The 17,396-nt window shown below is 39.0% G+C and overlaps 1 protein-coding gene across 4 annotated transcripts in view; it reads left to right on the top strand.

The window, feature by feature from the left end:
* The first annotated feature begins 250 nt into the window (after positions 1-250).
* The window catches only part of tenm2a (teneurin transmembrane protein 2a), a 588,582-nt gene continuing 571,436 nt past the window's right edge, over positions 251-17,396 (top strand). For all 4 annotated transcript variants that reach the window (XM_072264025.1, XM_072264023.1, XM_072264022.1 and 1 more), the window contains exon 1: positions 251-506. In XM_072264025.1, the coding sequence (XP_072120126.1) occupies positions 458-506 (49 nt within the window). In that variant the 5' untranslated portion in view covers positions 251-457. The remainder of the gene's footprint in view (positions 507-17,396) is intronic.

The raw sequence follows: 17,396 nt of genomic DNA, 5'->3' as shown, positions 1-17,396 counted from the left end.
CCCCTCTCTCGCACACAATTGTCCTTTCTCTCTCCTTCAATTGATTCCCCTCTCCTGTATTCTATTCCCCCCACTCTCTTATTCTCTTCACTATTATATACCCCTATATTATAATTGTCCTTTCCCTTTACTCCCTCTCTCTCTTTACTTCGTTCCCTCCCTCGCCCTCTCTGATTTCCTTCCCTCCCTCTTTCATTTCGTTCGTTCCTTCCTCCCTTCCCACCCCACCGCACCTCCCTCTGCCCAGCTGCGATCTGAAGGAACCAGCTCCAATCCCGCACTCGCTTCTTAACCTGCCGCGGCCGCGACAATCCGCTTCAGCAGCCGGGCGAGAGCTGACAACCCGCCCGCCGTTCCTTCCCCCCACTTCCAGCGTCACCTTCATTACCATCGCGGTCTGCTTTGGGGTCGGAGGGTGAGCGGAGCCCCGGGGCCACTCTGGTGCAGATCCTCGGACATGCTGCTCTCCAGCACGGCCAAGCCCAAGAAGTTCCCGACTGAGCCAGGTAGGTGCGAGCTGCGAACATCATCCATCCATCCATCAATCCATGGACCATCCATCAATCTATTAGAGATCCACTCACTCGCACAAGCTGCAGGGCAAACTGTTGGCTATTACGGTATTCCGGGGATGGTAGCTGTGGGTTATTTGGGGAAGTGTTGCTTACCTTAAAGCAAATTAATATCCTTCCCGGAACAATGGCGTGTTTAATGGATATCAAAGTCTCAGGGTATTGTATCAATTTCGAATAAAATCACCAGAGTTCGAGGAGAATGATACATTTTTATTCTTCCTCTGAAAAGTTGAATAAGAAACCCTGGCACTTTCTCATCCTTAACTTGCTATTGTGTCGCTCGTATTCTATTTGTCAGAGCCGAATATTTGCCGAATGTTGCCTGTATCCCAGTTCCGGACCATGGCAGGAGGGGACTTTGCCGATTGACTACAGTTTACTCATGTTACTAAGCATAATTTAACTCTTTCTTGCCGTTTTATGTTGTTTGTTCCTTCTTTCTTTAATAAACCCTTAAAATTGCAGTAGTTCATTCAACAAGGAAATGTGGTTTTATTGTAAGCTCCGCTCCCCCTCCTTTCCTGGCAGGTGATGTACGTGTTGAGACTATTTGCCGATGTGGAATTGTATCAGATAATTTTGCGTTTGTTCCGCGTTATGCGTGGAAATGCAATCACTATTAGTAATTTTAAGTCATGTTGTTCAGTGCTGTTGTTGTCCATGCTATTCTCTCTCAACCCAGGCTAGGTTTTAGTGTCTAATTTCAGTTTTCAGGATTTGATTTTCCAATTACCTGGTAAGAACACTAAGGTAGCGGTTTATAAATGGCTCTGTGTCGTTTTTTCCACATCAAGAGGCAGCTTCAGACGACACAGGTGTTTAAAGAAACGTTTAATGAAAAGAAAAAAATATGTTCCTTTGGTAAGGAGGCAGTTCATTCTAAAATATTTGTAAAGAAAATCGTCAAATATTTCCCAGCTGGTATTCAGTTCGCTAAAGTTCTTCAATTATTTTATTTGATTTGAATAGGTTTTTGTGGGGTTTGCTGGCTTCTTTGTTTAATAGGTCCACGTTTTCTCATTGCAGATTTTAAATCTCTCTGTTGCCAAATGAGGTAAGGTTAAATTTGGAAGAAGGAATCTGTTGCAGAAGTGACACATTAGATAAGGAGAGTTACCCTATATGGTTCTGTAAACCACCCAAAATGCTAAATCTCCTTGGTAACTTTAAATAGAGCAATGTCATTTGGTCTGCACAAAACCTACTGATATTTCAGTACAGAAAACACCAAATTTCCTCAAACTGATCAACACAACCAGGCTAATTATGAATCTAGATTTACAATGGTCTCAATTGCAAATCTACAAGATTTCCACAAAGTGTGCTTATTTAAAAACATACATTATGATGCTTTTGACTCAAGTCTCTCATTGCAAAACCTCAATGAACAGGAAGGTCAGTGGTTTCAGTCTTTTCTTACTTGAAGACAAAGATTAACTTGAGTGAGTTCACAATATTTAGTGGTAACAAACATGTCAGAAGTGAAGGTATCTCTTTCCCTTTCGCAGAAGTAGAACAGGGTCATTAAAAAATCTCTGACAATATGATACTGTTTATACGTAGGAAGAATATTTTGATCTGTTATTTTTGTGAACAATTCTATTTAAAAACATTTTGCATGTATATTTATCACATCTCTGTAAAGCATCTGGAAAGCATCTCAGTAAGTTGTCAAGTATGTGTTTCATAACATTATCTTTCAAATATTTTTCTTGAGAAACACATGGCAGCTTCAAAACAAATCAATCTTAATGAATATAGCAATTTCTAATTTTACAGTGACATGCTTCAAACTGCAAATGTTATATTGCTTTTGACAAAGTCTCCACTCTGCCTTTATCCAACACCAGCTTAGAGTGGAAATGTTCCCAATGTGAAAAATCTAGATAACTTGCAGTTCCCCTATAGTTCTATTCATACATTCAAACAGAAGTTTTGATATGTGTTTTACTGAGAAAGTAGCTGACAGATCAGTAAATTGTACCAGCTTATATTACATCCTTGGAAATACAGTGGTCCATTGATGAAATAGCTGTACATGCAGCTACTATGATGTTGGTGGAGAAGTGCTTCTATGGCAGATGGTTTGGTAAAGAAACAATTGTGTGAATGGGGATTGATACGTTTTTGATCTTTTTCCTCAACCACAAAATAAAGTTCACTTTCTAGTTACCCCCTTGTTATTGTCTGTACTGGCAGTGAAATTCATTTTAAGATCCATTATGTCCTACCACAGTTTTCAAGTATCTATAGCGCTGGTAGCTGGATCTAGGAGTTTATTGATAGATGTAATCCTGTATATAATTTTGAGTGTTTGTGGGGGGTGCGTTCTCATCACCTTTCCAGGTCTGTGTCTTTGTTTTCCTTTCCTTGCTGCCGACAAACTAAATCTCCTTATTGATGGTGTACAAGTGCTTAATTCACATGGATTACATTTGTCCACTGTTTAACAGCGGTGGTTATCAATTTTACATCAGCATCTCAAAGATGTTTGTGTTCGTGCAATGATTTTCAAAGATTTTCAGTGTTTTGTTTTAAGGTGTGTTTCTTACTCTGATGTATCTTTGCTTTTTCCTTACTCATATTTGCTGAAATTCTTGTTTCTCCTTTTGTTATTCATTCACGGAATGTGTCTGTCACTGTAAGACCAACATTTATTATTTTTCATGTCCTTGAACAGAGTTGCTTGCTGCGCCACTTCAGTCTGCAATTAAGAGTCAATCACAAAAAATGCAGGGCTGGAGTCACATACAGGCCACACCAAACAAGCAGTACAGATTTCCATCTTAAAAGCGGATTAGAGAAGCAGATGGGTTTTTGCAACAATTTGCTCGTTGCATGGCCTTTATATTATTGAAGTCCAACAACACACTGGCTGTTCTATTATAGCCAACACTATCCATTTATTCCTCTATCTTTTCATGCTGTATATATGTTAATGTAATTTTAAATCACTTCCAGCTAAAGTTACGCAATGACTACCAATCTCACTATCAGTTAAAATGAGACAGTGTAGATTTACGCTATGCTGTCCTTGTAATAGGTGCAAACCTTGTAATATTAAAATATTGAACAATATAGAGTTAAATTTTCCAACAGAGGCATTAGATTTTCTTTGGACACTTTAAAATATGGATTTGTATGGAACTATATCTCAAATCGTGTCAGGGCTGACAAATCTTGTCTCTGGGATACAATTTATTTTGTTAATTTGAGTGCAAAAATACTTTTGCCTCAATTTACATCCAAAACATGAGTTGTAGTGAAAGCAGAGCTGAAAACTGTCCATAGCTTTCCACATGACAGTTTTGGTGAAGCTCAGACTTGTGAATAAATGTATACGCTGTGGGATCTGAAGACACAACAAGTTGATTTCCAAAGCACACACACAAAATGCTGGAGGAACTCAGTAGGTCAGGCAGCATCCATGAAAAATAGTAAACTGTTGACTATTTGAGCAGAGACCATTCTTCACATGTTGATTTCCATCTGTGAAATTCAGTCTGTGTACGTTCTACAGTCATCCCAGTGTTACCTTTGCATTTATGTTTTCTTTTAACAATTTTCTTCCCATCTCCCTTGAAAATGCCGCCAGCAACCCAAGGAGCGTATTTCTGGTGTAAAATTAGTAGTATGTATTTTGAAGATGCAGACATTGCAAAGTGAAAATCAGTCAACAAAAAGTTTAACATTCTTCACCAGGAGCACAGTAAATGGAAGTGTAGATAGCTATGACATAAGAACCTGTAAAGAGCACTGAAATAGAATTTGATATATTGACTCACCATGTCCCTCCAGCCTTGAAGATTCTCAAGGAAAAATCTTTCCAAGTGCTGAATGGGCGAGCTACCAAAAAAAAATAACCTGCAGAGTTTGGAAATCTCAAGTAAATCCAGAAATTGCTGGAAAACAGTCATTGACCTGAAACATTCCTATTTCTTTTGCATAGATGCCTGACTTTTATTGAGTGTTTCCAGCAGTTTCTGTTTTTATTGCACCCACTTGTTACCCAGGCAGAGCTAGCTTGATATGATTTTTATTTTCCTAGTCATGATCCTGCTTGCCACAATAGAAGGATGGCCTTTTCAGTAAGGTGCCAGATGTCTGCTGGCGTCTGTGAAACTATGTTGCATGCCCAAATGGTGAAGGTGCAGAAGGATACAGGACTGATAACCACCGACATCCCATCTTAACAGCTGGGGAACTGCAACTCAAATAATTAAGCGGGTACAGAAGGAAGCTGATGTCAAAGTTGGAAACAATTAAATGACTTAATTGTCATGAAAACTTATTTGGTTTCATCCTTCAGGGATGAAAATCTGTTGTTCTTCCCCACTTTGGCCTGTATGTGACCACCAGGTTTTCAAAGGGCAATTAATGACAGACATTAAGTATTGGAATTGCTGGTGGTATCCACATTCCATGAGTGTATAAAAGTAAATGCTGTTTCCAGATAAAATAGAGTAGCAATCAGGAGTGGAAGGAAATAAGAAAACTTCTGTCCTAAGTGCCCCATATTGTTTCATCTACAACCTCTCAGGTTATAGATTCATTAAACTAGCTGTCGTAAATGAGCCTTGTCATTTGCGTTATGCATGTGGAATGCAAAATAGTTATACAACAAAAGATCACAAGAAAAAATTATATATGCATGGGACCCAAGGGACGGTCCCTGAGAGGGCAGAAACAGTCACTGAATCTATAAGAAGAGCAATTACACCATTGATGCAGCAGAGAACACGATTGACGATACTGTGAATGGGTACGCAAGAATGGCCTGAGATAAAATTCAAAGTAAATCTATTATCAAAGTATATCTATGTCACCATATGCTACCCTGAGATTCATTTTCTTGCAGGCATTCACAGTAGAACAGAAAGATAAAATGGAATCAATGAGAAGCTATACGCAAAGGCTTGCAAACCTCCAAATTGCAAAAGAAGGCGATCTATGCAAATACAATAAAAAAAATCAATTAATTAACAACTAAACAAACAGATAAGCAAATAAATAAATAAATAGATAAATAGATAGATAGACAAATAAATAAAAACTGAAAACATGAGTTGCAGAGTCCTTGAAAGTGAGTTCATAGTTTGTGGAATCACTTCAGGGTTGAGGGGAGTGAAGTTATTCATGCCAGTTTAGGGGCCTGATGGTTGAAGAATGATAACCGTAATAAAGAAAACAGATCAGCAAAGAAAGAAAAAATGGTCATGGTTGGAGGAGGAATATTGAGAGAAAGGAAAATTATTGAGGGATAGGGCATAGATAGCACAAAAAAAGGCAGAACAAGTGGAACTTGATGTTAAAGGTTACCATGGAATCTCTTGAAGTGACATTATAAATGGGTGTCAGTGAAAATCCATATCAGTAGGAATTCAAATATTAACAAGATGAATATTGCGAAAAGCAATTCGAAGTGGTGAGAATAATTATCTGAACAGTTGGATCAAAATGAGGCTTCAGTCCCAGGTTGGAATTGTGACTTTTCGTCTGCTTCTGCAGATACTCGGCTGGAAAAATCCATGGGCAGAGATGAAAGTTTCACTGCACCTATAAACAAAGTTGCTCCTATGCTGCTGCCAGTGGTGTGAAATTGGCTCCCAGTACCAGCAGCCTCAGCATATTGCAGAACTGCTTCTGCTGAGGATAATCCTGTAATATGGATGCTCCGGCTTACATTCAAATAGTAAAACATCCCTAGGCTGTTTCAGAGGAGCAGTATCAGGCAAATTTTGACACTGAGTCGCATAAGGAGATTAGAGGTGGTGACCAAAGGCTTGAACAATGAACTGGGTTCAGGGAGCCATCATAAAAGAGGAGTGGGAGGCAAGAGTGGGGCAGGAAGGGAATTCAGAAGCGGAGGGCCTTGCCAGCTGAAAGGTTGGCTGCTATTGATAGAGCGAATGGAAATTGGAAGGAATTACTTGAGTTAATATCTTGAGGTTCCCTGCTAGCAAGAATTAAATATAATTTGGAAAGCAGCTGATACGTATAGGCTATGCAATGCAGTAATAATTGCATTAATGAAAACAGCTGTAGTAGAGTTTTAGCTGATTCTTGAGAAACTGAATTCAAGAGCTACCAATACATTATTAAATATTTTCAGTACACTTTCAGCAATTTAGGGAAAAAAATGTACATCTTACACCAATTTGCTGTGAAAATATATTGAGTGCAAAATATTGCCATCTCCCCATAGGCAAATTCCCATTAAATAACTGGCATTTTGAAATCATAAACCATTTTGTGTTTGCACTCGTTTTATTCATTCCTGCTAACTGTATAACTTTTTAGATGTTTACCTCTGTTAAATAATTAATATTTTTTGTCAAGCTGCGCAATTTGTTGCAAACTCATTCAAAGATCTCTGTAATTTTTTTCCTTTTTTGACATGCACATTATAAAACTATACTGAATAGGTACGATCCGAGACAACCTCTGTGCTCTCTCAACAAGTATCCAAATCCTATTTTGATAAAATCACTCATTTTTTTTAACCTTTAAGTTTTCTGCCATCCCCTGAAGAGCGTGGCGATACATTTAAGTGCCATATTATTGAGAGTTCTGCATTGAATTTGTAACCTGGTTTAAGATTCGTATAAACTGAAATTAGTTTTCATAGGTTGATTTGACTGGCAACAGAGTCAAAAAAACTAAACTCCTGAATATCTATGGCATCCTCTTCACCATGAGGGTAAAAACTGAATAACGTACATTTAATTTCAATTGTGATTAATAACTGTGTTTGATTTTTTTTATTAAGTAAATTAAAATGCATACTAAATGGATATTCAGTCTTCCAAATTGTACCTCCCTGTATGAGAATGTGTGTCTGTGGGTGGGCAATATATAGTATAAGGCACATTCTAGCCTGGAAATACTGCTGAATAATTTTGTATTTCAGAATTGAGTCGCATCAAAATTTAGTTTAATCCATGTATTCTGCGATGAGTAATGTTAGTGAGAATATTGTTCTTGCAAACAAAAAACAAGTACAATTGGTTAGAAGGGATATCAGAGACATTCTGATTTGTGTGCATTCTGAACAGGATACCTCTCCATTAAACTTCAAAGTAGCAAGTAACAAGCCCTTCTCATGCTTTTGTCATTGTGCTTATTTAACAATGACCCACAAGCTGGGGATTATAAAATGATATTGCTGAGATTGCTTATTGCTAGCAAATACTTGTAGTTGGTGTAAATGGAGAGAGAATTAAAACTGAGTGCTGAAGTGGATGCATCTAGGGATTTTTTTTTCTGTTCTGAGATACAGTGCATTTCCCTCTAAAGAAGATTGCAAAGATACAGCACGGACAGGCAGTTAAAGTAAGGCGAATACTATATCCTGGGCTTCGTCAGTTAACCCAGGCAATGGCTTCCTCTTAAATGAATACCAAATCAAATTATGAAAACAATTTTGAAAATTAATAAAAATCAACGACCCAGCAGCTGAAAGGATTTTGCCACAATGTCCATTATGGAATTATCAAATCAGTTTGGTTTCACTCATGAACTACTCTAGATCTACAAAACATCTCAGCACAGCTCTTTTAAGTTTCCAGTGGATTCAACAATGATCTTGGGCACCTATCTGTGAGATTGTTGAAAGGAATTGCTCCTTTTTATTCTCTTTTGTTGATTACAAAGTAGCTTGGGCTAGAAGGGTTACATTAAAGACATTTCATAATAGATTTGTATCAGAAGCATTAATAATCAGGAGGGCACCTCCGTAGCATAGCACTTAGCGCGACATTATTACAGTTTGTGGTGTTCCAGAATTTGGAGTTTCATTCCGGCGCCATTCTGTAAGGAAACTCCATGGAATGCCTGGGTTTTCTCCGTCAGCTCTGGTTCCTTCCCACAGTGCAAAGTCATATCGGTTCGATTAATTGGTCATTCTGAATTGTCCTGTGATTAGGTTAGAGACAATTGGGGTTATTGACGGCTGCTGGGGCAGCATGGCTCCAAGGGATGATGGGTCTACTTCACACTGTATCATTAAATAAATGAATAACACACCAGCAGCATTTGATAATAAACTGTCATTCAGTCAACTCCGCATTTGGTGTTATGCTTAATAAAAATACACACCTTCCCACTTTTTCTTGTGTTTTGCCGACCCAAGCATTTGCTATTTTATGGCTTTCCATTAACCTCCATCAGATACAAGTTTGCAATTAGTCTGAAAATAATCTTCCTTTGCATGCCTGTTCAGATACCTTCTTTCCAGTAATTTATGCTGTAACCTTTAGTCTGGAACTTGGAACTTAATTTGTATGAAGGCCATCCTCAAAAAAACTCTGACCTTTTCTCATTCCCACTGTATCTCGCAGTTCCTGAAACGAGAAAAACGATGATCTTGCTCTATCTAAATGCTGCTTATCTGCTTGCCACCAGGAGGAGCTAAGAGAATGGTCCTGTGATCACTCTTCTTTCCAAGTTTCCTTCCCTGATCACATTAACACGGCAGAGTCGGTGATGGAGATTGCTTGCTGCTCAATGTCATTACGTTGCTGCACTGATGTGCTTCCCTGTCCAAAATGAATACTTAACTAATTGATTCCAAAATACCACTTAAAGCAAAAATGATCTTGGAGCAACAAGCTGTTATGCAACAATAATTTTGCTGATGATTACTTTGTTGACTTGTTTTGTGGCTTCTGACAACTAATCATTCAAATTATGCAATGCAAAACAGGCTGGCAAAATAGATGTTCTGTCATCAGAACTGAGGGAAAAAATCAAATGCCACGTAAATGTGGGATTGATTGAATGCAAAAAAAAACAACAAATCTTCTGACACTAATACCGCTGACATTGACTCTTTGTAAACAGTTCTGCATAATAGCTATACTGTCTTTTAATTTAACCCATTCCTTGCTGAATAAACTTTTGGCACAGCTTACAAAGAAATCAGGACATGAACCTGTCAGTACCTTATACAGTGTACTGTCACAAGGACTCAATCATTCCTCCTGGTTTCAGATTAGGTTAAACTCATCAAATAGGCCAGAGTGCTGCACAGCCTTGACTTGTCCCTGGTTTCTGATTTTGCCTCTTTTTTTGTGCCTACTTGATTTCTGTTTGCGAGCTCCAACTTTCTTTGCAGTAAGTATTTTAAGGTGTTTAAGAACAGTCTCTGAAACAATGCATGGCCTTGCCAAACTTCTACCTCAGTTTTTTTGATGTTGAAGCTCAGTTTTACACTATTGCACTATGTTACATGTTTCTGTGCAAATTCAGGCAGTATTTTTCATGCAGCTCCTATCACTAACTGTGTTAAAGGCACAATTATCCAACTTCAGAATTGCAGCAGGTTATCCTACTTTTAAATGTCTGTTCTGCAATGTTTGCACAGCAGATAATTTTTTTTTAAGCAAACAGCATGTGCAACCGTGTTGCCAGATAAAGAAACAAGGGTCACCGATTTTCTACAAAAATGATAGAAAGCTAGACATGGAGCTGTCATGTTGCAGCATTTGTGTTCATATGTTTCATTTCTGCTCTTGCCGAGGGCTGGATAATTACTTCCCTCCCTTTCTCACAGGGAAGGAGGGAAAAATGTTGAGGTGCTATTTAGCACATGTCGAGAGCTGGTAGCCTCCCTGCCTTTGCTTCCAAATGAAACTGAGTAGCAGTGGGAGTTGAGGGGTGAAAATAGAAACTGAATGAAATGAATGTGAAAATCAAAAGGCATCTATTCTGTTTGATGTAAGAACTGATCATTCAACTTGGACTTGACAGTTTTCTTAGCCTTCATGCAATTAGCATATTTTTTTGAAATCTTTAGTATATTACAGAAAAGCATTGCACAAAAAAATGCAGTACGTGCCACTGTTCCTTGAATTAATTTTGCAAAATAGAGAATAAGATTATATGCCCGTTTAATATTTTGATTTTACTCAAGAAAATGTTTTCATTCATCTTAACGGCGAGTTGTGTTTAAATTTCAAGTCATTTATGAGGAGACTAGGATCTTAGATTTTTGTTTATTGATTAAATCTACGCTGTGCATTCGGAGGACATTTTTTAAACTGTCGCCGCCCCCTACTGGTATCGCTGTTGGCATTTAAAACAGGATTATCTTCTGGCAGTGAGGAGAGATTGTGTGAGGAAGATACTGGTCACCAGCGAGGACCACATTAAAGCAGATATGTCCCAACAAAGGCGTACCGAACCCTTTGTAAAATTTCATGACATCAGACTGGGAGAGCTGCTTTTTTTCTGCATAAGTATCATCTGTTCTTTAAATTTGGAAGCAGAAATGTACTGAACAATGTATCGCACTCCAAAAAATTACTAGATTAAATTAATTAAGTATTAGCTAAGAATATGATTTTGCTAACTTTGTGGTAGCTTGACTATTCAAGCATACAAACCGTCTTCAGGTTAAAAACATACGTCCTCTGGAGACCCCCTCATATGAAGGAGTTTCCATAATTTATTAAGTTCAAAAGCACAGCATATGTACCTGCATTGATTTGTACAAACAGCAGAACAAGTCTCTCTCCACTTTTATTAATTGTTCTTTCTTATCAGTGTTATGTGCATTCATGCCATTCATAACAATACTGTGGAGGTATAGTCACTATATTGAGTGAATTTGTGTATTTTCCAACTTAATGACAGCATCGACTTATGGACATCTGTAAAAATGGAACATTTTCATTACCCAGGGACAGCCTGTGCACTTAATTCCAAGGATATATTGCCAAATGTAGATAATTAAGTAATTTTATTTTTAATCATAAAAGTAGAATAGGCAATCTGGAAAGTAAAGCTCAAGAGTGAGAAATTTTGCAGCCACGTTGTGTAAATTGCTTTCTCTTACAACATTGTGGTTGCTGTTTTTTCCACAAGACAAAAGATAGGGACAGGAGTGGGAGATAGAGAGAGAGGGGGGAGGGAGAAGCAAGAGAAAGTGGGCCAAGCAAATTAGCTGCTAACACAATCTGCTTCCAGGAGGAAGCCATTTGGGTCTGCCTTGCCTCACAGTAAATGACCTTGGCTGAGGATGATGACAAAGTATCATCTAGCCGATCCTTGACAGGATGCCATTCCTTGGAAGTTGACAAATAGTTCACATTAAAACCAGGGCATTTAAGGAATCATCCCCATTGCAATTCATCAGTTCTGATTACAACACAAATGCCAACACCAGCTCAGAGCAGATTTCTCAAACAGTGCAAAAACTGTTGTTAGCAGAGGGAGGAAAAAAAAGAAACAACACGATGGCTGTCACAGAAATGTTCTATTGCACATTACCACCAGCCTTTGCAAAACACCAGTGGAAATATAATGCAAGAACATACCCTGGATGAGCGTGAACTGGACCAGACATAGAAGAAATCTAGTGTGATGGACTTTCCCATTAGAGTCAAAAATTGCTGGCAAATTAGTTATGCATTTATCAAGATTTAAGCTATTTTTGCTTTCATCTCAGCACCATGGAGAAAGGGATTACAGTCGCTAAGCTTACCCTTAAAGCCCCCGCAGTTATTCTCGTTGCTTTGAATATGGCTCTGATGCTCTAGCTGCGTCATCGGGAGCTGCCAGTATAGTACAACTTGCAAAATTCTTTGTTCATTATCATTTTTAGCAGAATTGCATGGATGTCCGCATCTGTTTGAAAGGAGGAAACATCGACAGCTGTGTTTCAAGGCAAAGTTATGTGGGTGGCACTGTATACTAAAGAGTGTCTTGTTTCCCCTCTGCAACTGAGGTTTAAATCTAACATAGACAGATGGGATAAAAGCCGTGACTCTCTAACAGCTGTTAAGGGCAATTAAGTGAAATGATCTTGGGCCAAATCGACGACTCTTGCACAAAACAGAAGGCCACAGCACAAAGCAGTCGTCATCTTGGCAAACTAATGCAAAGTGTGCTAATTTCTCACATAAGGGTCAAGTATTTCTCCACAGGTAGAATTATCACCTGGAGTGGCAAGAAGTGTTCCATAATCTTTCAGAATGGAGTTGGGACAAATTTTATGGTGTCCTTGCTTGGAAGATTTGGAATATGCATTGTAAATAGACATATTATTCTTTGGATTATGTTTGAATAAGAGCAAGAAGAAGATCTTTGATGCTGAGAGTCTGGGATTTAGCGCAGATTTCCATCTGTTCAGTGTGCTACATATCACATCTAGATGTATTCAGTAATGCCCCTGGGTAGAACACAGAACAACTTCCCTAACAGCATTGTTATCTCTAGGTAACACCACAGCTACCAAAAGAAAATATGACTGCAGGGAAGTAAGCAGAGATTTCGGTGATGGTTGTTGTAATTAGGTAAATATTTTAATTATGACGTAATTCTTCTGGTTAGTTTCACCTGTGCTTACCTTTCCCAGCTTCTCAATGGAAGTTGGCTTAGTTGCAAAGACAACTGACTAAAGGCTCAAAACCAAGAAAAAGACAGATCTCGCATTACATCTTTCAAAACTTCAAGTCATTCCTGATGTACATTGAAGTGTTTCAGAACATGTAACGGGGAAACATAGTTAAATTGCATACCATATTGTCCACCAAACAACATGAAAAAAAACACAGATGAAGGCAATAAAAATTAAACAGGTCATGCTGTTTTTAACTCAGTTACATCACTGACTGTACCTGGAATGAGTCATGTTTCTGAAGAGCTTTATGCCCTTAAGTATTTCTCTAGAACTTCGGCCTCTAATTTCTTGTAGTAAGTCACGTTTGGATAAATCATTTTCCTGTGGCACAGGAGAGGACATATTCACCCTTCATGGCCATTTGCATGATCATTGTCCCTGATTATTGATTCCAGTCCTCTGTGATATCCTTGACCCATGACCCTGGTCCTTATTTCTTGCTGCTGGTCCTCCATGCTCCTGAGGCTCTTGGTCGTGGATGAATTTCTGTCTCATGTACTGAAATCTGTGGTGAGAAGCTCACAACTAGAGTAGGATTGAGCACCCTACCACTGCATGTGAATATCATGGTCCTTTGGTTGTGTTTTGAATTTCTAGGCCAGCAGATTTCAGTGATGTTGGTGATTTACATCATGATATATGATGATCTTAGTGGCCTAATTCTACTCCTATGTCTTATAGTATTATGTTGATTAAGAATTAAGTATTTTGACATGAAACTAGTGAGCTGTACAATGCTCTTTATCAAAGTGCTGTTGTTTCCCTCACCACTGATGACAGAGAGGAGCATGGGTAAAGGTAACCTGAAAGCCAACTTCGACTATAGCGCTCCTTCATTAATGCACTGGACCAGCCCATGATCTGTCTGCTCATATGTTGACTGTGAAACTTGAACCCTCAACTATTCGATTTAGAGGTGAGGGTCCTGCTGTTTCGACACATTTGGGACCAAATGTTGGGTGATGGTGGTTGGTTAATGAAACAGAATCAATTCTCTCTCATAGGCACTGTTTGACCTACTCAATATTTCCAGTACCAGTTTCTTTTAAGTTTTAAATTTGCTGCAGGTGTAGAGTTTTTACTTTGCAAACATTGTTAATGGATTATATGTTGTGATATTGCTTCACACTTTGATTTCCAGTCTAAATGAAGTGTAAGGGAAAAAAACAATATACCAATACTCCATGTTTTGAGAGTGGGTTCATATAAGTTAAGAATTATGAACAAATTTTCAGTTGATCGGTATAATACTTCTGAAAAGTTACAAGCATGTCTACACTTTACAAGATAAGATTTGGTTCCTATAGAAACTAAACTAACAGTTACACAAGTTACTTGTCCCAGGTTGACATTGCTTAACAGGAACTATCCCAGAGACATCTCAGATCTTTGCTGAACTTGATAGCTTTGGATAAGGACTGACATAACATATACGAAAGAAGAGAGTTACTGGCTGCAGCATAACTGAGGTATATGCATTAAATAACTGATAGGACAAACCCAATGTCAAAACAAAAAATTCACAGAAACAATTAAGATGGAGGCCAAATGATCTTAAGTATCTACATTATAATTAGTCATTTGTTTTATAAATGAAATTGTATCCCAATGACGAACACATACATTTGTAATGTCACAATTACACTCAGTGACCATTTTATTAGGTACACCTGTACACCTGCTCATTAATACAACCATCTAATCAACCAATCACGTGGCAGCAACTCAATGCACAAAAACACGTAAACATAGTCCAACAGATTCAGCTGTTGTTCAGACAAAGCATCAGAATGGGGAAGAAATGTGATCTAATGATTTGGACCATGGAATGACTGTTGGTGGCAGAGGGTTTGGTTTGAGTACTGCTGATCTGCTGGGAATTTCATGCACAACACTCTCTGGAGTTTATGGAGAATGGTACAATGAACAGAAATCATCCAGTGAGTGGCAGTTCTGTGGGTGAAAATGCCTTGTTAAATGGGAGAGATCAGAAGAGAATGGCTAGACTGGTTCAAGCTAAAGGCTGATTTATACTTGTACGTCAAATGTACACCGTAGGTACGGCGTAGCCATGTACCCTACGCCGTAGCCTAATGCGCACCTCTCCCAAACTGTAACTACACGTTGCGGTGACACAGACCGAACAACTGTGATTGGTCTGCTTGGTAGCATTACAGTTCCTCCTATGCTGCAGTAGCTTCCCATTGGGCGACTGAAGGGCAGGGAAGGAACTCTGGCTGCAATGCTTCCCATAAAGCTTTGCAGACCTCCGAAATTATGGAGGACCCTGTGCTTGATGCCAGTTTGTAGCTAGCTGCTACAGCCTGTTGACTTCCATCTGAAGCTAAAACTCGAATGGTGATTGCCAGTCTCTGAGTATACTGTGCGTACACTGATGCAGAATAAATGGTTGGAGACAATTGACCAAATCGGCAAATTTACCTGCCATCCTCCAAAAATATTTGAAATGCATTTCCTTGTCCATGTCTCTTAGTGACCGGACAAGCACAGAGAATTCACCCTCCTTCAGTTTCAGTCGCCATTGTTTGAAGTTTGAGTTTCTTCATGTCGAGTCTTAACAGGAAAATGACAGTAACTCAAATAACACTCTTTACTACAGCGGTCCCCAACCACCGCGCCGCAAAGCATGTGCTACCAGTCCGCGAGGAAACGATATGAGTCAGCTGCACCTTTCCTCATTCCCTGTCACGCACTGTTGAACTTGAACATAGGGATGCCAACTGTCCCGTATTTACCGGGACATCCCGTATATTGGGCTAAATTGGTTTGCCCCATACGGGACCGCCCTTGTCCCGTATTTCCCCCGCTAAAGTAGAGCGTTCCTATGAAACCTTTTGTGCCAAAATGGCGTGAAGCGAAGAAGCAATTACCATTAATTTATATGGGAAAAATTTGTGAGCGTTCCCAGACCCAAAAAATAACCTACCAAATCATACCAAATAACACATAAAACCGAAAATAAATAACACTAACATATAGTAAAAACAGGAATGATATGATAAATACACAGCTGATATAGAGTAAAAATAATGTATGTACAGTATAGTCGGTAAGATGAAGGCAAAACCGATTTGTGGGGGGAAAAAATTGGCACGTACACGCATGCGCACATCACATGCGCACGTCACGCATGCGCACACAGGTGCCCATGCAAGGCTTCATGGTCATGGTAGTCTTTCCTGGGGTAAAGTGTCCCGGGACTTGACTGCTACTTTTGTCCCTTATTGGGAGTGAGAAAGTTGGCAATCCTAACTGTAAAAGACATGTTGAGGTGAGTTTAACCCTACTTGAACAACGCCCCCCCCCCCCACCGCCCGGTCGGCCGGTCCGCAAGAACATTGTCAATATTAAACCGGTCCACAGTGCAAAGAAGGTTGGGGACCCCTGCTTTACTACAGAGGTGTGCAGAAGAGCTTCTGAACGTACCACATATCAAACCTTGAGGTGGATGGCCGACAGCAACAGAAGACCACACTAGTTTCCACTCCTGTACCTAATAAAGTGGCCACTGAGTGTATATGCAAAGCAATGGTTAAAGGAGGATCGTTTCAAGTATACAGTATAATGAGGTATTTACATATTCTATTTATGCATTAATTGTTGAGAGAGTGCGTTTACATAGAAATTATCCATTATACGGTTCAAATTGCATCATGATTCTTTTTTATTTGCTCCATTTTTGGGGATGTGGACCAGCATTTATTGCTCATTCCAAATGCCCTTGAGAAGTTGTTTGTGAACTGTCATCCTGAATTGCTGCAGTTCTAATGGTGAAAGTGCTGTTGGGAATAGAGATCCAGGATTTAGACCCAGAGACAACAAAGAAGCACAAATATATTTCCAAGCCAGGATGCTCTGTAGCTAGGGGGAGAATATGAAGGTGTTAATTGTTCTCTTGCATTAGAGTTAGGGAGGTAGTGTGAGAATAGTTTGAACAAGGCAGCATCCATCATTAAGGATCCCCATCACCCAGGACATGCCCTCTTGTCCTTTCTACCATTGGGAAGGAGGTACTAGAGCCTGAAGACACACACTCAATGTTTTAGGAACAGCTTCTTCCCCTCTGCCATCAAATTTATGAATGGACAATGAATCCATCATCACTACCAAACTAATCTTTTTGTTCTCTTTTGCACTACGTATCTAATTAAATATATACCTGTATCTTATAATTTATAGTACATTTTGTGTGTTGCACTGTACTGTTGACTAAAGAAAAGAAATTTCATGACATACTATCAGTCAGTAATAATAATCCAGATTCTGATTCTGATTCAAAAAACACTAGTGCTGAAGTTCAGAGAGGATGAATGTTTTGATTGGTGGATCAAATGCCAATAAAGTAGTATCACAAACACAAGGAAATCTGCAGGTGCTGGAAATCCAAAGCAGTACAC

The sequence above is a fragment of the Mobula birostris genome, chromosome 7 (assembly GCF_030028105.1).
Source record: "Mobula birostris isolate sMobBir1 chromosome 7, sMobBir1.hap1, whole genome shotgun sequence".
Lineage (NCBI taxonomy): Eukaryota > Metazoa > Chordata > Chondrichthyes > Myliobatiformes > Myliobatidae > Mobula > Mobula birostris.
Note: the sequence above shows the minus strand (reverse complement) of the source record. Positions and strands in the feature narration are given on the sequence as shown.